The following is a 20,755-nucleotide window of genomic DNA, read 5'->3' as shown; positions in this document are numbered from 1 at the left end:
ACTGTGTCTGCATTTATCTGGGAGAGGAGCTATGAAGAATCCTACCAAGCTTGCTTAAAAAAGGCTAAGAACCAGTACATTAAATTCTCTATTTGTTTTTTTAACGCAGATTGGCTGGAGGGAAAAGGTTCTGGCTGGGATCATCCCCAAATTCATGTTCAGGTAAATGATTATTCCTTTTAGCTGAAAATTTTTAATACATTAATTTATACAAGTTTTTTAAAAAAGTAAAGTGCATATTAAATATATCCTTTGGACAAGTAAAACTAAAAACCATTCATTTTAAGACAGCATATTAAGAAGCAGAGACATTACTTTGTCAACAAAGGTGAGTCTACTCAAGGCTATGGTTTTTCCAGTGGTCATGTATGGATGTGAGAGTTGGACTATAAAGAAAGCTGAGCACAGAACTGATGCGTTTGAACTGTGGTGTTAGAGAAGACTCTTGAGAGTCCCTTGGACTGCAAGGAGATCCAACCAGTCCATCCTAAAGGAGATCAGTCCCGGGTGTTCATTGGAAGGACTGATGTTGAAGCTGAAACTCCAATACTTTGGCCACGTGATGCGAAGAGCTGACTCATTTGAAAAGACCCTGATGCTCGGAAAGATTGAAGGCAGGAGGAGAAGGGGATGACAAAGGTTGAGATGGCTGGATGGCATTACCAACTCAATGGACATGAGTTTGAGTAAACTCCGGGAGTTGGTGACGGGCAGGGAGGCCTGGCATGCTGTGGTTCATGGGGTCGCAAAGAGTCAGACATGACTGAGTGACTGAACTGACTGATTGATTAAGTAAGTTGTACATAGTTTTTAAAGCTAATGACCATAAAGATAAAATAAAAGAATCTGACAAATGTGAAGGTAAAGGACATTTTATTTATTGACAGATTAAAAACCGTAACTCCAGGTAGTGCAAAATACACCACTGAACCCAATTACAAAGAACTGGTGTTAATATACAATGTTTAAGCAATGCTACACTTATTTTTTGGCAAAGTGCTGTATTGTTTAGTCTGTGTATAAAACTGACCATCTATGAACCAATCAGTACAAAAATTTTCTATAAAAACAGAAAAAAAATTTAGACAGTGGCTCAAGAAAACAAGCTGCCATTTATGCATAGATTGATGTACAGTATATAACCTAACCAAATGTCCCTTTTAAGTTTTCAAGTTGTTGAAAAAAAAACACAAAAAAACTGTGTCCAGAAACACACCAGGAAGGCACAGAGTACAGCCTACAACACTCTTCAGTCTCTAGGACTGACGCCCTGCCCTTGAAAAGCAAATGTGTTCACAATTTTACTTGAGGGAAAAAAAAAAAACAAAACCAAAGCCACTTAAAATAAAATAATACACACAATTACTGATTAAGATTTCCAAACCTCTGGAGGAAAACACAACCAAAAAGCAAGCAAAACCACTCACACACACCAAGCTTGGAAACAGACACATCTAACCTCCCCAAGCTGGTTTGGTTTTTAGAAGTCAACCTAGAAAACAAATACTAAAACTTCAGGCAAATACAGAGAAAAATTGGGCATTTAGCAATTACACAATTTAAAAAATATTTTAAGAAAAATTGTCAATGACACACAAAACATTATCCACTTAAGCTGCCTTCCTTGGAATAGTAACTTCTCCTCCCACATAAAGGATACTGTTGCAAACAGGAAAAGATATCCTTATCTGTATGCTTTCCAGGACTGCCTTCTCCACCCCAGACCACTGCAATTGGTGTCAAATTTCAAGTGAAATTGGTACATGGCAAGGCTGACACCACTATATTATGTAAGTTTTCTAAATAAAGCATTTTATATAAAACTTTAAGCATTAAAATAAGTAGATAAGAATGCCATTTATAATACATCAACAGGGCCGATGGCAGTGAACCATCCATGATAGTGGCCCAACTCTTTAAAGAATTTAACCAGTACGTATGGGACTTACAAAATAAAGAGATAATTTTCAGGTAACATCACAAACATGCTAGTATCTCCAGTACAAGGAGCAGTCTCTTAACTGATTCTAAAGACAGAGACTGTTAACTGGAAACTCTTAAACTTTTCCACTAAGCTATTTAAATTTAAATGTCTATCTTCTAGAGTCCTTTTTTGTTTTGAACTCAAAGAAAATGAGAGAAAGATAGATATCCTTCTTTACTCTTTTTTCTTAAAAGAGTATATAAGACAACATATTTCTTTGAGGAAGAGAAACAGCAAAGATACTCAGATTCAATGAAGACACAAAGATTACAAACCAGTGTACTACACAGATTTGAGAAGCAAAAACATTAGGCAATGCTGAATGGCCCTCCCAAGTTTTAAGTAAACTGTAATCTCACTAGAATCAAAGTACTGATACAACAGAGAAGGTATGTAAACAGAAACAGTTTGCATCGGAACTGGGAAAAAACGCACAGGAAATCAATGTAAAAAAAGCTCCCTGGAATAGTGAGTAATAAACCCAATCACTCTGCACCTTCTGCAAAAAATTCCCTACCCTCCCCCCAACCCAACCATATAAAGTCCCACAGAAGATAAATAATGGGTGGTTAATCTTCAACTTATGGTGCAGTACATAATCAAATTATTTGAGGAAGAAAAGTAATAAACATAAGATATACATCATAAAATGTTTTAAAAATGAAAAACACAAACTTTGAGAAACATGGTGCATTATAACTAAGAAACTCATTCATGAAGCACTGCTGTGTGCACCACATATTCCAGACTTTTTCCAAGTAACATGCTATATTATCAGTTTAGAACCAGAGCGCTAAATTCAAAAGGGTCTTATTTCTCACCGCTGGAATTTTTAAGAAATATGCACTAAAGCACACTGTAAACCATTTATATTTACAACAGCAAAAATAATTAACTTATAATAAGCTGCATTTCAGCCCTGTTTCAAAGAATACTTAACAGGTCAATAGCACTCTCTGTTATTATTGGTCTTGTGAACCTGCACATAGTCGATCCTTAACAAACACGTGATGACCAAGAACTGCCTTAGGTGACCACTTTCTTCAGTTCTTACATGGGCCAGTTTTAGACAGAAGCCTTAAGACACTGATGCAGAAACCACAGTATGATATCACAGATGTATGGTAGGCCTTACCCTGAAAAAACACTGAAAAGACTGAAGTCAATTGTTTTCCAGGTACAAAGCATAAAAAACCTGGCCCAAATAAGGCAAACGAAAAGTCAGTAACTGATAGAAATGTAAATGTATTTAAGGTATCAGGAAATCTGAAAAAATAATAGTTAAAAAAAAGACCATTGTAGTTTTATATACAAATCTGTTCATGCTGCCAAACAAATTCTCATGGCTGAACTTCTGGAGCTCATGAGGTACTAACAGCTTACATTTAGTATGTGAAAAAAAGAGACCCCCATGTATTCAGAGGCTTACACCTATGCTCAAGTTAGCAACATACGGCCCTTTAACAGTCATGGCATAAAACATACACACTTTCATGAACACTCTATCTCCCAATGCTGGTAAACACAAATAGTAACAAAACAACTTCTAGCTCAGTTTGACAAAACCTAACAGACTTGGCCCCTAATGAGGAAAACAAATAAATAAAGGGGTAGTCGAAACAGAAGGGGACTAAGGTGAGAAGGAGGATCTAGACCCTTGTTCTGGAGAGATATTCCTGGCCCTTCAGCACAGCCAGTGGTGGAGGAACAGCCTACCACTATCATCTAACTAAGCTATGTCACCTCTCCCGACTCCACACGTCCCAGTCTGGTCAGAATTCACTGCAAAGTCTCCCATGGTTCCCTGCATCCAGCTGCTACAGGGTTGCTGAAGAATAAAACAATACTTCACATAACTATATGCTGCTTTTTCCTTGACAACACTGTCTAGTCATGTACTCAATTAGGATTGCAGAGGAGACTGGAAAAATAAGCTATCTGATTATGAAGGTGATAGTATTATTGCTCTGTCAGTAGAATGTGCTTTGGGTTGTAAATGTGTTCAACTTAATTTCAGAGGAAACTGGTCAGAGTGCAGATGGCTCAGCAAAACCCATCCCAACTGCGAAAAAATAAAGTGACTAAAGGTAAAGAAATAGGTTTTCTCTGCGTTCATTGAGCTAACTGGCCTCGGTGTGACCCGAACCCTGCACCCTGGCCTCACAAGCACCAACTCTCTGAAGAGGAGTTATGGCCGAAGAGCTGCCCCGGCCCCGCCCCTGCACTAGACTCAGCAGAGGGGCCCTTGGAATTCCACCCAAGGATCAGTTCAGGACAGCCCCACTTCAATCAGTATACGGTCCTCACAACTGGGAGGGAGGTACGTGTTACTACTCCCCCCTTGGTGGAGGGGCCAAAGGCCAAAGTGGTTAAGGAATTTGCCTGAAGCCCAAGTTAAAAATATATATATATAAACTCAAGGAAAAACTCAACCTGTCACTCTTCATTTAGATGCTATGAATAGATGTCACCAGGAATCCCCTTCACTGTTGCTTGCCAGCTGGCGGAACAGGCTCCACAGCAGAGGATCTATCACTGTATCAGAAATACAAAGCCTATCTCTTTTCCCCTGGGCAGATATAAATAGGAAGCCACTAGAGTGCAGGACACGGACTTCTGAATCTACAGCTGATGTGAGGTGGCGAGTAGGCAGAGCTGGCAGGAAAGAATCCTAACAAACAGTGGACCAATGCATTACTTACAGATACACATTTCCCCAAATACAATTTCACAGGTTGAATTTAATCCCTCTGCACGTGAGACGGGCACTGTTGTCCCACGATGCCGTAATGTCTGTACCACGTTACACAGTCACATCGGAATTATTGAATGCACTGCTCACTAACACTTAATGTACCTGAATTCCAAAATGAACTGCATGGCTAATCTGGGAAATAAAAACCCCATACACACAGAAATATATCAAGTTTTCTTCCAAAAGAAAGTTCAGCCATAATTCCATTATATCTGTGGCAACCACATCACCTGTTAATGCTCATGTTAGTGTGTAAAAATGTATTCATTATATACAGAAAAGATTATCAAGTACTGGTCAATAAAGTGTATGGCTGACCCTGAGAATAAATTTCTGCTTACTCAAAAGACTGATTAATACCCAATAAAATGAAATTGAAAGATGCCTATTCTCGTACTTGGGAAGAAACATCTTAAAATTGCTAACTCATGTACACCTTAATAGATTTAAAGACCTTCCCAAAACACTAACTGTATTGATATGTTTCCAAAAATATTCTGAAAAAATTTTTACAAAAAAGCAAATGTTAAGAGCAAGGCATTACGTGATACACAGCATATAAATCTGGTTTTCAAGATAGTGTCTAAACACACCGATAAAACTATGTGATTGGTCATCTGTTGGCTGTAAAGAGACAGCATCTTCACCGTCCATACATGCACATGCCCACACATATGCACAAACTATGAGAAGCCAACCAGACACGCTTCAGATTCTTAGTAATTGTACTGACGTGGGCAGGGCTGATGGACAGCCCAGCCGCTGTGCTTGACTTGCCGAGAGTGGCAATCTCTGGTAAGATTTTGGCGACGAAGGCTATTTCTGTTCAGAGACTGTCTTTCACCGTGTTCTTTAATCCACTGCGAAGGGCGAAAGCTCTTGGGTTGTTCCAGAAAAGCTGTATGAGCAGCGAGAGCTGCAACGTAGCAATGAATATGCTGCCCCATCTCATTCTCAGCTTCCACTCTGCAACAGAAGAAATTAGGGATGTATTACAGAACATCATGCGTTATCGAGGAAACTGAGAAAACTACTTGGCAATTCAGTTCGCCACACTGACTTGTCTATGGCTGACTGAGCGCTCAGGGTCTCAGGGCCGTCACACAAGTTCTGACTTTGTGAGCACTCTGACTGATAATGGCAGACAGAGGCAGCCAGCTCTCACTGAAGTACGTGACAGAATCCACCCACAGGTGGTAAGCTGAGTGGACTGTAGTTTAAAAAAAATGCTTTATACTTTGAGTGAATTTCAGTTACACACCAAACACATTCACACACGTATTTTGATTCTCACTATAACCTTAAAAGAAAACTATTTTAATTCCTAAATTTTACTAATCAGAAAACTCAGGCTCAGAGAGGTAAACGTCACAATCATTAACTAACTCAACCAAGAATGTAACAAAAGTCACACTCCAAGGTTTGATTATGAGGCAGGGTTGATACTGAGGCATTGTGCCAACAGCAGCTTCACAGACTTTATCTGTCTATAAGCAAAATGTTCTAGGAAAACAAGCTTTAAGTCTGAATTTAATAGAAATATGCATAAGGAAATTCTCATCTAAAATTTGTCTTGGTAAGATATCTGCTTATTACAAAACATAACTCTTAAGTTTTAAATTTATATCACAACAGGCACACTTTGGAATGGCATTTGCAGAGCAATGTTCTAAAGACCCTTGGAGAACACATAATCTTAATATATGGCTACAAACCATGTAATTACTATATATTTTCTGTATTAAAAGCTAATCAGATAGTTCTAAACTACATTAACACGTAATGAAGAACTTTAAGATTTTTAAGGGTTATTTTACACAGGAAGGCAGTTATATATTCTGCCTACAACTGCTAGAGGAAAACACAGTTATGTTTTTAATATATTATTTTTGTTAAATAGTTGAATTAAAGCAGGTCACATTAAGAAACTAATAGAAAGCAGTTAAAACAAAATAAAGACAGTGGTTTTTAAAAGCTGGATGCCTTGAGTCCTTTGCCTTCCTGCTCAGACTGATAACACATATCACACAGTCTCAAATGAAATATACTTACTCTGTGCCAGTGAGTCTTATAAGCAGCTTTTCCTGGCCCTACAAATGTTAAATGGTGAACTATTAAATCACTAGTAAAGCTGAAAATGCTATTTAATTTTACTATTAGGATGTGGTCAACTTTTCTTTATTAAAACTGGGTTACTATGGGTCATTAAAGGGACATGTAGTACTTAAGATTATGATAGCACATAAACCTTCACATACAATATTTTATAAAGGATAAAATGCAATAAAGTACATACTCTGAAGCCTATCTTTAACTGTTACGCACCTTACTTTTATGTACTTTATGGTAATCTCTACAAGGATACACAGGATGAAAACAATCTTAACTTTCAAAAAGCATATGATTTACTTCTTGCTCAGAAAATACAGATATTTACTACATAGCCATCTTCCTAATTTTGGTGACATCTGATTTCTATCTTGATTTACTGGGCCTTTCTTATAAGAATTTAAAATCCAAATATAAAGGTGTTAAAATTTTTTAGTTATTATAAAACTATAATAATTTACAGTACTTTCTTATGTTCAGAAAGAATTCATATAAAATTAGGTGTGTCCATTTGATCCTTTATTTATAATTAACTACCCTAAGTGTTATATCAAAACATATAACAAGATACAGTGACAAACAAAATATAAAAAATGAACATTCTCACTGCATCAAAACTGCAAACACTTAACCAGGTTCAATGCAAGGTCCTGAACTGGTTCCTGGTTTGAACAAACTAGATGAAATATTCTGGGCTTTAGTGGGCAAATCTGAGTATGGTTTGTATAGTTCACAAAGTAAAATTTTACTGGGGAAAAAAAAAGAGATCATTGCCTAAGAAAGCAGATTATAAAATAGTACCTATAGCTTGATCTCATTTAGGTTAAAAATGGTGTTATATATCCACGCATGGGCACATCCAGAAAATACCACCCAGAAGGATATGCCCTAGAATCTTGACAGTATTCATCTCTCAGTAGTGAGAAAAATGTCATTTAAAATTTAAAAATTTTTGCCCTTTCTAATTTTCTGCAGTGCATATGGACTGCTTCTATTGTCTATGAAGCTGCTAAATATACATATGTAAATACACATACTTTTAAATATTGAAAACATAAATATACAAATGCTAGTAATTAATCACTCTAAATTCTCGAGTGGAACTCCTCAGAGATGAGATCAAAATAAGGTGAGAAGAATTTCTAAGAACTGAAGAAATTAATTTGAATCAACTGCTAAGCAATTAAATAAATTAATTAAACCACCTCAAAGAAATGTATTTTAAACTTCTGTTGGAATGCCTGAAACATTAACCACTTGATAAATTTATAATATGGAATAAAGTGCCAGTCAAAGATCAAAGATCCTACCTAATACAAAGCTTGGGTAACTATATAAGCAAATGTTTCTCAGTCTGGCACAAGTGTATATTTATCTTCATTCAAGAACATCTACAATATTGAAAGTGCAGCAAACTCTGGTAAAGTTATCAGATTAATGAGCTGCCTGGGCTTTGTTTATATTTGGCAAACAGGAAATAGAAGGAGATACACACACAGTGGCCTGGTTAGTAGAGTCAGAGCCTGGACAACTGAAAAAGAGGCCCTCGGGGTGACTGCACTGAGCCACAGAACACTGTGAGCCGCTCCAAAGTCCAGTTCACCTGTCCCCTTGACAGGTATGAAGGGAATTAAGTCAGTGCCAGGATCCTACCAACAGCTTAATGCTAGAGGGGACCTCCCACCAACATGCATCACAGACCAGCTGGACTTTGAGCTGCTGAACGCAGCCACCGGCTTTGTTTAGTGGGTGGGAACCATCTTGAATGTAGTCCCAGGATAAAGGCCAGACTGTGAGTTTGTTCTGGAATGGATTACTGACCAGACACCCTCCCTGAACCGTTCCAGACACTCAACCCATCCACCATCCAAGCAGAGCCTTTCAGACCACTTGGGGCACCCATTTAACCACAAAACAGTATTTGGATGTGAAAGCTTCCCTCTGCAAGGCAGAAGAGAACTCTCTGAGCAAAATGCTTTGTTAAATCTGCCATTTTCTTTACCTCATGCTTCAGATTCCTCAGGTTTTCAAGGCTAAGCACCATTTGATGTGACCTAGTTAGGACTACTTCGAAGATCACGAGATTTATTTTAAGATATACCATTCCTGTCAAATTTGATACCCCAAATAATCCAGACTATAAAGTGCCAGAGTTATATTCTAAGATACTTAGCAGAAATGCCAGTCTTTTCTTTCCATTCAGTAGCAGAATATTACAAACGAGACAGCTCTCCATTACGTAACTGGGACCATGCTAGAACTAATATTTTGAAAATCTCAAATGAGTTCATCTTTTCATACCATCACCCGCCTTATGCACTAGGCACTACTTTCACGAACATCGGTGGAGACAGTAACGTACCTGGGACTGCCTGGGTTATGGAATTCCTCAGTCCCACAGTGGGCCTCACCGAGACTGGGGCAGGGGTCATGCACAGCATAGACGGACATGCTGGGGTGTTCGATGAGAAGGTTTTCCATAGGACTGGTTTCCACCTTGATAGTGGTTAATCCACCTGCAGTAAAACATGGGGGAGGGGTGATAAACCAGCTCTCCTCCATTGGACAGGACTCAAACTGGAGGAAGCAGGAGTCACTCGTATCAGCCAAGCACTCGAGAGACGCAGGGAGACAGGAAAAGACTGAAGGGTGCTCGGGAGGTGACTCTTCACTGATGTCATCTTCTTCCTCATCCTCTGCTGCTGAGAAACCCGTGCAAGTGTCTAGATGGTAGTCCACACACGTTGTTGAAGTCCCGCGGGGTATGAGTAACACATTGAGATCACATCAGAGCACAGAAAAAGAAGAGATGATGCTGTTAGCTGATGCTCACAGTCCTCCCTTTATTTAGATCAGACACAAAACCATTCATATTCACTCACAATGATCATAAAATAACTTCTGAGCACCTAGTGTGTGTGCATGTGTGCGTGTTAGGGGGCGGTGTGTATCATTGTATGGGATGGATTATGTTGGTTTGGCAGAACAGTTTTTAAGACTGGTTTCTCTTCTGCTGCATACACACATAATGCACCAAATGGGTTACTGCTTGTCGGGGATGGGGCTTTCCTATAAAAGTGCCTCTAACTGGATCAGGGTATAAGAGCTGCCATACTGGAGAGGCTGACATCAGTTTCACTGACTTGATCATCTGGCACAGAATGCTTCCTGCAATTTTTTTAGACAAATTCTTGTTTATTTACTTTTAAGGCTTAAAAACCTTCAGAATTATTGGTTTACTTATGCAAAATCTCGATAAAAGAGTTTTCACTTTTGCTGTGATGATTAACAACTATACCCTTACCTATGAAGTCAACAAGAATCCACTCATCATCTTCTTTCTCACTAAATTCTGGTTCTTGGTTCGAAGAAGTATTGACTTCACCCACAAACATTTTATTCAATCTCTGGAACATTGTTAAGGCAAGACTGAGACTTTGGCTAGATGTCTTTGTAGCTGAGATTTCCAAAACCTGTCTTCGGTCAGCCTGATGCCACTGACAGGGGATTAAAGTGCACAAGGTGCTTATTCAACTTAGGCGAGAAGCAGGGATCATTATCCCTAAAATAAAACAGAAAAAAAGGTTATTTCAAATCAGCACATACTTATATAACGTGTACATCTGCTCACCCCTAGAGAAAAGCACAGGCCTTAGCCTACAGCTTGGTTCTTCCCTTCTTTCAAACACAAGGATGCAAAATCTCTTTTTTTTTTTTCAAAATCTCTTTTTTACAAACATATAATCGAGTACTCAAATGCAACCTGTAAATATCTCAAAATGCACAATGGAAGGGGTTAGTTCTCTTTCACATCTGTGCTTTTATAGTAAGGGATATAAAATAACATCCCTGGGTAACATATTTCAACTGAAATACTACTTTTATGTAAGTAGAGCGAAAGCTAGGTTTTCATGGTCAACTGGTCAGAAGCTGCCCACTGAGCCCAGCACTCGTGCCGGCTACGTGTCCACTGCCGCGCCAAGCCCTCAGCTTCCCCTGGCACCTTTTCTGTCCTGCTCTGTTCCTGTGTATGATTGTAAGCACACCTAATTCCATTAAAATCTGTAACTACAGTGCACTTGGAGCTTCAAAACCATTCCCACAGCTGGTGTGGGAAAAGTCACACTGTAGAGAACTCAGGTGGCCCAGCAACCAGAACCAAGAAGGACCGCTGTGCCTGGGTTTGAAGGTGGCGTGTCTCCTACCAGGGTGAGGAAGTCACACTACTCCAAGGGTTCTACCCCATGGAGTTCTGGTGAGTTCTAATGAGGAACTCCAGCCACGCCTGATCTTATTCCAGAGTTCCAGATTTATATACCCATTTCTGCCTGGTTACCTGCTGGGCAGACCAAACCTAACAAACTGCAAGGAGATTTTTTAATTTCCCCCCACAAACATACTCAGGCTCACTGCCAGCCGTCCCTCTTCTCAGGAAAGAGAGGCAGCAGTTATTCAGGCCAAACACTCAGCCCTCACCCTGGACTCCCTTTCATCCTCACCCCTGCACCCCTCACCCAAACTGCACACATGGCTGGAATCCGCCTACTTCTCTCCACCTCTCTCACCCTAGTTGAAGCCAACTGGTTTGACTTTGCCAATCACCACCTCCTAGATGGCTCCCCTGATCCTACTCTTGTCCAGTGAGATAGTGCAGGCAACCTACTTAGCAAGGTACTTGGTACAGAGTTCTCAGTCAGCGTCAACTATCATTCTGCAAATATTTGCTGAGCACCTGTTATGCATCAGGCCTAGTGCTCAGGGCAGGAGAGACAGCAGCGGACAAGGCCCTCCCACGGCAAGCCCACCAACCCGGTGTGATGAGTGTCACGTGAGGAGAAGTACTGGGGGTTCCTCAAATCCCAGACAGGGGTCACAGAAGGACACCTGCAATCATGACCTTAATTGTGAATGGCTGAGCTTAAGAACGGACGAAGGAGGAAGAATGCTATGGAAACGTGCAGATGAGTGAGAATCTGGCTCACGATCCAGGCGGACAGTCTTGACAGCAGGCTTGGGGGCTATGTGAGGACTGGATCCTGCAGGGTGTTGTGTGCCAGAAGTGAAGGGGAGGGGAAAAGTCAAGGATGCCCTAGGTTTTCGGCCTGGCCAACTGGGGGGGGGGGGGGGGGGGTGGTAGGACAGTTCAGTGGAAGAGGAACACAGCAGAGATGTAGGCCATGTGCTCTGGACACGAGGAACCAGGGAAGTTGATGAGTCCTGGGGATGTCTGCAAGGAGCTGGATCTAGGGCTTTGCAGTCCAAGAGCATGGTGTCTGCTGAGGGCACAGATCTGGGAGTTACCAACACAAAGCGGGTGACAGGAACCATAAGAACCGTAAGAGTAGGTGAGATTACACAGGGAGCGTCAGCCCTGAATCCCTAACTTCAGACTCTGGATATTTCACTTTCAAAACAATCATCCTTAGCTATAAATGATGTGGTTCAAATCTGTTGGTGATGAGACTCCTAGTTCAACTCTTTATGTGTTCTCTGGACTGCTATGACTGTTTGGCAGGCTACTACTCATGTAGTACTACAAGTATGTGTTTAAATAAATGACACTGGAATACTTCTGTGGTCACAATCTGTCATCTTCAGCCATTAATTATGAAAAACGGGTAAACAGGAAGTGTCACTTGCATAACCAGTCTCCCTAAAACCCTTCTGGAAAGCAGTCTGGCCAATCATGTAGTCTAGAGCTGGAGGATGAGAACTCAAAGTGAACTTTATGTTGCATGTAAGAGAATTTACAAGAGAAGTGGGCTGTGTAGTTGGCTAGACTTGATTATCCCAAAAGATGAGCTATCCCAGGGCTGATGTGTACGTAAAAGTTTTGAGCATATGAGCTAGGAGGGAGAAAGGATACTTTTAATCTTTCCCCCACTTCTCTTAAATTATTGGCCCCAAGTACAGTTCTGTGTCTGCTGACCTAGCTGGATGAATTCTCCCGAGTGCCCGGATGGACTCAGGCCCTGCAGCAGCAAGAGCCGCTGGGTGGGGAGGGAACACCCCACGGGAACCCTAGCTCGTTCTGAACGTGCCCCTATCCTCCAACTGTGGTGCCACATGCGGTCAGTCACTGAGGCCCAGGCCAGTTAAGCGGCAGCTACAAGGCAGAAATCATGCTGGGGCCACTGTGCTTGGGCAGCTGCAGGTTCCAAACTGCCCCCTCTGGCTGTGCCCTGTTCCGTAATGTGGAAGCCAGCCTGGGCCTGGAGGACACACGGCTCTGCCAGGGGAAGCGCGTCTCTGGAGGAGCTTCCCCCAGGACCGCACGAGTCAAGCCTCTTTTGGTTTCCTAAAGTGAGGTTGGCCTGACTTTGCCAAGTTCCTCCAGCCCTGCCTTCTGTAGCTGTCACAAAGGACAAGGAGCTGCTAGAGAGACCCCAGTACACTGACACAGTTCAGTGAGATGGCCTCTGGGCACATCAGGTGAATGATTATTTGAAATGCAATTAGACTGAAAAACTACAAAAAAAAAAAAAAAAAAATTCTTTGGCCCCATCACACGGCATGTGGGATCTGAGGGATCTTAGATCCCCGACCAGGATTTGAAATCACGCTCCCTGCAGTGGAAGCTCAGAGTCTTAACCACTGGACCGTCAGGGAATTCCCTGAGAAACTAATTTTTTAACCTAATTTAATTTGGGATATAGTAGGTTAAATAAAATATATTAACAAAACTAATTTCACCTGTTTCTTTTTCCTTATTTAAGGTGGCTACTTAAAAATCCAAACCTCCATACATAGCCCACACTGTATGTTACTATTGGACAATGCTGTTCTAATGTCTTGATGGCCTATCTTCCCAATGACCCAGACTGTCCCTACCAGGTCACTGCTACTCTTCACCTTGGCTTCGGCCCAAGAATGGAGGCTCTCCTTGGGGCTGGTCCTCTGCAGCTAAAAAAACGGAAAGCAGGGCTTCAGACTGCACTCCTCAGCAGGTCACAGACTTTTTGATATTCACAACTCTAGGATAAAGATAAAACTAAGGTGAAAATTCCAGAGAAGGCCAGTGTCCTAAGAGGACAAATTTACAAATACAGCTCTGGAATTTAGCCAAGAGGTAGAGGAATGAAGGCAAGGCGGGAGGCGCTGCTGTTGTCCCCGGCACCTGCGGGCCTGGCAGTCTCACCCTGGTGGAGAAAAGAAACGAAGTGTCTGTGCCCCAGCACTTCAAGGGGGCAGCTGTGGCCTCTTCTGCTTGGCTCTAAGTACCTCCATTCCCTCCCTTCATTATAAAATGAACCAAGCCACATTACAGAAAGTTTAGAAAATAAATAAGGAAACTGTTACTCCATACTTTGTTGCAATCATTGTTAGTACATTGTGCATTTTCTTCTACCAATAGTTTCTTTTTTATCACAATTGTAGGCCAATGCATGCCCAATTTTGTATCCTGCTTTGTTACTTAACATTTTGTTATCAATATTTTTCATATTACATGAGTAGAAATGCTCTGTGAGCAGAGAAAGGTGGGTGAGTTTAATACTCATGGGTAAAGCATTCTAGTTTGAGAACTTAGAAAAGGAGTTACTAGGTTGGGAAGAGTTTGTTGGTATGACTTATTTTCTCATTTTTGAGACAGGCAACCAACCTTGAGGCCACATGGCTCTGGAGTTAGCCTGCTCAGTTCGAAATCTTGACTCTGCTCCTCAGAACTTGTGTGTATTTAGAATATATATAGTAACTTCTCAGTGCCTCACTTTTCTCATCCCTAAAATGGGGAGATAGGGCCAACAAATACGTGTGTATCACTTAGAAGCAGGCACACAGCAGGCACCCAGTAAATATTAACCCCAAGTTCACTTCAAACCAGAGCAAGTCACTTAGCATCTTTGGGTCTGAGTGTCTTTATTGGCAAAATGTTCATAAAGTCATCAGAGCTGTGATTTATTGTATGCGACAGACTTGAGGTACTTATTTGTCCCGTTTGATTAATAAGGAAACAGGCTCAGAAATTAAGTAACTTGCTCAAAAGTGACAGAGCTATTCAGGGGTGGGGCCCACGTCAGAGCAGAAGTCTGTCTGGTTCCTAGGACCCTGTGCTCTTGCCCCCCATCCCCAGCATGGGATGTCTCAGGTTCCTTCCAGCCTCAACTCTGGCTCTCTGAACTTCGGAGAACTGCACTTTTCAGTTGGTTTTGGCTGCCAGTAGGCGGCTCCAAAAACATTTTAAATTAAAAAAAAAAAAAAAAAAAATCCCACAACTTTGATGATTTAACTCCTAACTATGTGTACAGTTGTGGCTTCTTGACAGTTTCGAAATATCAGGTGGCCAGACTAACACATCATCATCAAAAAGCAGCTCAAAATGATCTCTTTAATCCCACCCTCTCTCACTAGTTTAGAATAAATGTGCTGACTCAAGTAATTTTACATCAATTTTAAACTGTAGAAAAACCAAGCTAAGAAAGTTGTCTTCACTTGTTCCACTCTATCCAGCCTACTCAGCCAGCTACAAGGAGGTTATTCTCCCCAGGATCCACCAGGTTGGCTCCGAAGCCTTGAATGACAGTGAACAAAGACAGCAATAAAGGGTAATTCAGAGCCTGTTAACCCTGAGGTTTGAAAGTGGGACCATTCCCAAGAGAAGTATGAGCAATCGATGAAGCATTCACAGAAAAGAACAAAAGATAAAGAAAAAAACAAACCAGACCTTAGTCATAGAAATTAGCAAGGTCCTGGTTCCAGGCTGGAACCTGCGAAAATTATGCTGCCAGTTCAGGGTTATAGTGACTGTGCCTTAAAAGCAAACGCTTCCTACAGCTTTTTGCATCTGCAGTGAAAAAGATGTTTCAGTTACCAAGCGATTTCTAGATCTTGGGGCTCCTCATTTCCTCTGTTCAACAACCCCAGGGGACTCTTTCCACTCCCCTTTCTCAAAACTACTTTGTACTCAGAAAGGGTTCTTGTCTCAGTGACGGAAAGGGGGAGAGGCCCTCCTCCTTAATCTCCTCGAAATTGGAATTAACACAGGAGACAATGAGCAGATGTAATTAGGAAATACAATTAAACACACACACACACAGAATCCCTACAGAAAACTCTTCAACTTAAAACACCATTTCCTTCTAACTGGCTGTGTGGTCTTGAGTAAGTTAAGTCCATCTCTCTGGGCCCTCAGGTTTCCTATCTGTAATACAGTCTAACTTCACAGGATTATTGTGGGAATCGAGTTAATGCATGTAAAATCCTCACCGAGTTTGTGGCACACGCTAAGCACCCAATGAGCGTGCACGATTAAAATGATGAGGATTTTAACTACGATGGGAGATAAAGTGCCTACCACAGGTGCAACCTCCACCAGTGATAGGTAAGATCAAAGCAGGAGTCAAGGAACCTGCCACCGACGGGCGGGAGAGCGCTGGTCGCGGGGTAGCGGAGCCGCCGCGCGCCGGGAGGGCTGCCCGAGCAGCCGCAAGCCCCGGAGGGCTGCGCCCCGGGGCGGCGGCGGCGGCCGCGCTCGCCCCTCCGGGGCACGGGGCCCCCGACGCCCACTCCCGGGCGGGCAGCCCCAGCCCAACGGCGGAGGGCAGGAGGCCGAGTGAGGAGGAGAGGGAAGAGGAGGTCGGTCCCGCGGCGGCCCCGAGAAAACAGGCCGCGCTCGGGGTGGGGGGAGGCAGAAACCAAACACCCAACCGCCGCCCCGCGCCCGCGCCCACCTCCGGGGCCGCCGAGGCGGTGGGCAGCCGGCCCGCGGCGGCGAGCGGAGAGCGGGGTTGGGGGAGCGCACCGACCGCGGCCCGAGGGGCGACCCGGAGTGAGCGGCCCTGGACGCCGGCCCCGCCCGCACTTACGTGGGCCCGACCCGCGGCCGGACGGGCGGCAAAGGCAGCTGGCAGGGACCCGCGCGCGGGCGGCTGAGGTAGCTGCGGCACCCGGACAGCGGGGCGCGGGGGCGCGGGGCCGCTCCAGCCCTCCTGAGGCCGCGCCGCTGGCCGCCGCCGGTGCGTCCCGCTCCTTTTGTTGTTGTGCAGCCTCGGAACAGCTGATCCGCCGCTGCGCCCGCCCGTCGGGCCCGCCCGCCCGGACGCCCCGCCCCAGGGCGGGGCCAGGCCCGGCCCCACCAATCGGCGACGCGCGGGCCCCGGGGCCGCCCTGCGAGAGGCTGTCACTAACGCACGTGACCTGAGGCCGGGCCGGGCGACGCTCCGGAGCTAGAAACAAGCCCGGGCAACAACGCCCGGGCGCGCAGCGAGCGAGGAGACAGGGGCCCGCGGAAGGCGGGGGTGCTGGGGCTGGTTCGAGGGCGAACCAACGCGGAAACCCGCCCCGGAGGGTGAGGACCAAGCAGACCTGGCCGCCGAGAGGAAGAACCCTGACCCCAGCTGCCCTTTGGCTGAGCGTCCGGGGGCACACAGGGACACAGAGTTGCTGTGAGAGGAAAGCTAAGGGCCTCGAGAGTGATGGGAGCCCAAGACGGTGAGGCAGCCCCACCACGTCTTGGCCGTCGTGGGAAGGAAGGGCTGGGTCCGGTGGGTACAGGCCCACCCAACCTCCTTGTTTAAGACCAGGAGCCAGGCGCCCACCTTGCTGTGGTCACTGACCCTGGGAGCTGACTGACCTCGTCTATTGGCTCGGGATGCAAGCCGGCAAGGCAGAAGAGGCCATGAGACCAGACCTTGAAGGCAGAGACGCCAGGAGCCTGGAGGGGCTCTGCTCCAGAAGACAGGAGAACCCGGGGCAAGGAGACAGGGCCCGGTCCAGGCTCTGCTCTGACCCAGGGAGCCGAGTCTTCTGTTCTGGTGTTTACACAGCACAAAACCGTGGGCGTTTACCAGAAGCCTACCTGGTCACCCGGTTATTTATAGTGAGTGGAATGTTAGGGGGCTTGAAAATATTTTTCAAACCAAAGCTCTGTAGGGGTATAGACGGATTCACACTGTTTGGCAAAGACAAAGTAGTCATTTCGACATATCTCCACCCTCAGGTGGATTTTGTTTCGACTGAGATGCAGTTCTCTGATCCATGGTGAAATTTGTATAGAGACCCCCGAACAGGTGTGTCATACATGAAGGATCTGAAAGACTCTGGCCTCCTGACCCTCAGGGGTATCCTGTGGCCAGTCTGTTTCCAGCAATACTAGTTTTAAAGGGTGTAAGACACAGGACTGTCTGACACCCGGGAGTAATAATCAAAATTCAGGGGCCACTTGACTTTTTTTCTCAGAAGGTAGATCAAGGCATTAACTTGGATTTTGGCAAATCAGGCTCATCCTCATATTTTCTCTTGCTTGTCATTGCTAATATTACATGCCCCCAAATCTCGTTTCTTCTTAGGAATTTGCCAAGAGACCGTCTTGTCATTCAGAACCCAGGCATGATGGTAATTCTAAGAGTCTGATTTCTTAAAAGGTCACAGCGAGACCTACCTTTTTCCAGTGTGATAAGATTTATCATCATTAAAGGCAAAATGTGGAAGCATACAATACCTTGTTACAACAGAGAAAAAGACCTGAGGTAGATGCTGATTCCAAAGATGGTCACAACAGTATCTCCATCATGAAGTCTATTTTTCTTTCCGTTTGAATTGGGGCTGGCCCTGTGACTGCTTTGACCTATAGAATGTAGCAAAAATAGTGTTCGAGTTCTTCCAAGACCAGACATTAAGCAAACCTGATGGTTTCTGCTTTGCATTCTGGGGAACACCAGCCGCCACATAAGGAGAACCCACCATGCTGTGAGGAAGTCTAAGCTATGTGGAGGGGCCACCTGGAAAGAGATGACTGACTGGCCCCTAGTTGTTCAATCTGTCTCAGCTGAGGTACCAGACTTGTGAGTGAAAAACCGCTCTAGGAAGGTCCAAGGCCAGCAGATACCACATGGAACAAAGATGAGCCATCCTCACTGAGCCCTGCCAAAACTGTGGAATCATGAGCAAATAAATGATTGTTGTTCTAAGGCACTAAATGTTGGGGTCGTTTTAAAAGCAGCAATAGGTAACCAAGACAAAGCTAAACAAGAGAAAGTCCCCTAGGATACAGATCAACCTTCTGTAGACTCCACAAGGCAGAGTTTGGGGGATAATTCTTTTTTTTTTTTTTTTTTTTTAATCTTATCTCAGGAGTTATTTGCTCTCTGTTTACTCTCTTGCTGATTTATAATCGTACCACCTGGTGCTTGTTTATCCCAGTGTTATACCAAAGGTGGGGGGAGGAGACATAGGAGAAGTCTGCCCCAATGAGGGAAGAGTATTTTATCACTGTACCTTGTTTGGAACTGCTAGAGCATGAAAATAATAAAAAGCAAACAGAATTTTCATCAGTTTTATTATTGTTTTTAAGTTCTCTCCACTCACACACACAGAAATCCACTGCTTGTTGCCTGAACGGGTGGCTCCCATTGCCTCCCTCCTTGGTGTGCCGCTGGTTTACATACACACTCGCAGTGAGACTCAGAGTAATGTCGTCTCCACAGCACAGAGCTGTCTGAACACAACCAAACTGTCAAATCACACAGCTGCAAACCAGCCTCTTGTCTGTTGGCTGACAAAGACCCAGCCAGGTTCCCTGCCTGGGCAGACCCAGTGAATCCAACCTTCCTTTAATTCACAGGATAATTCTCAGTGGGTTGCCATAGTACCCACTTCCAAGCTGACCCCCTGCTGTGGGGGTGACCCTTTCCCCATCTGTCAGAGCCCTCCTGTCTGTTTTCCATGGAGCTCAATGCACTGCCTTATCTACCCCAACAAAAGAAATTCAAACTCAAGTTTTGTTTTGAAGGACCACAGGGCAGGGCCACATTTCTGCCAACTTCCAGAAACAATACAGCTAATGCCCCTGCCTCCTGTTAACAAAGGCAGGCTACGGCCATTACCCTGCCAGTTGCGTCAAGGCTGCTAAAGAATGCTGTTTCCTACCAAGCTGCAGATGGGGAACCCCATAGGGTGGCTGCTCAGGGCAACCTCAGAACAACAAAGCAACAAGTCATTCAGTCTTTAGTGAGGAGACTCCCAAAGTGAAGTCTGCCCAGGTAATTTTCAATCTGTCCATCAACACAGGGTCTGCTAGCCTTCTACTATCTGTCCAGCTTGATGTCAAGTATCTGGGAAAGATGAAAGATTTGTTTGTTTGTGCATTTTGGGGAAACAATCACTTGAAATTCCAGTGAAATCTGTTGTCATAAGAGAAAGAAAGGGTCTGTCTTGGTCTTCAGAAAACCTGGAACAGAAGGAAGCAAGAGGTTTGGTGAACTCCACTTTCTGGAAAAGAAACAAAAAAAGTCAGGCAACTAGGCTGCCAGGTATCATCTCAGGAAGAAGTCAGGAATGATACTAAAGTCATTGTGTACTAGCTTTTCAGACTCTGGAACCTCTGTTACTCCAGCAGATTCATTTTTAAAATGAATGATGATTAAAATAAAATCCTTAAAATGAAAAGGGTCTGTGTTCTGGCTGAGGCTCCAGGAGGGAGAAGGGAGGTGGGACCACCTTGTTCAGCAGCCAGTGTTTGAGGAGCAGAGCCCCCAAGAGCTGTGGTGGCACGGGGTGGATTGTGAGTGACTGGCGACAATCCCCCAGACCTAGTGTGCTTTCTCCAGTTTCTGTAAAGTCCCCACTTGAAAGACTTTTTGGTTTCTAGGTGAATGCACAAAAAGTGTCCAATTATTTAAAATTATGTTAAAATGTATCCTTACAGCAGAGCAGAGAGTCATCTCTCCATGGATGTGACCGAGATCCATGATCTAGAGTAGCCCTCTATACACAGCACACACACCAGGGCACCATGAAGCTGAAGACAACACCCGTCCCCCACTCTGGAGGGGCAGACATGACCTGTCCCAGTAGTAAGGCAGCTGTTATCTGAGGAGTGTGAGCAAAGGTCTTTTGTTGCTCCTAGTGCGGAAGCTACCTCTTCACTCTCACGGCTACTTCTGGGTCATTGCCCAACAGCCCACATGTGC

At 44.0% G+C, this 20,755-nt stretch overlaps 1 protein-coding gene across 5 annotated transcripts; it reads right to left on the bottom strand.

Annotated features, from left to right (window-relative positions):
• Positions 1-856: 856 nt before the first annotated feature.
• Positions 857-16,782, bottom strand: TP53INP1 (tumor protein p53 inducible nuclear protein 1). 5 transcript variants are annotated; one of them, XM_061123742.1, is made up of 5 exons: positions 16,652-16,757; positions 13,680-13,822; positions 10,153-10,410; positions 9,211-9,571; positions 857-5,705 (listed from the first exon to the last, which is right to left on the bottom strand). In XM_061123742.1, the coding sequence occupies exons 3-5, from the start codon at positions 10,262-10,264 to the stop codon at positions 5,456-5,458; spliced, it is 723 nt and encodes a 240-aa protein (XP_060979725.1). In that variant the 5' UTR covers positions 10,265-10,410; positions 13,680-13,822; positions 16,652-16,757; the 3' UTR covers positions 857-5,455. The 5 variants fall into 5 exon arrangements, with proteins under 5 accessions (XP_060979725.1, XP_060979724.1, XP_060979726.1 ...); XM_061123741.1 differs by having other exon boundaries at positions 13,701-13,822; XM_061123744.1 differs by lacking the exon at positions 13,680-13,822 and adding an exon at positions 6,792-6,829 and having other exon boundaries at positions 5,567-5,705; positions 16,652-16,782.
• Positions 16,783-20,755: the final 3,973 nt, after the last annotated feature.

Source organism: Dama dama, chromosome 21 (assembly GCF_033118175.1).
Source record: "Dama dama isolate Ldn47 chromosome 21, ASM3311817v1, whole genome shotgun sequence".
Lineage (NCBI taxonomy): Eukaryota > Metazoa > Chordata > Mammalia > Artiodactyla > Cervidae > Dama > Dama dama.
The sequence above is the reverse complement of the archived record's forward strand: the minus strand, read 5'-3'. Positions and strand labels throughout refer to the sequence as shown.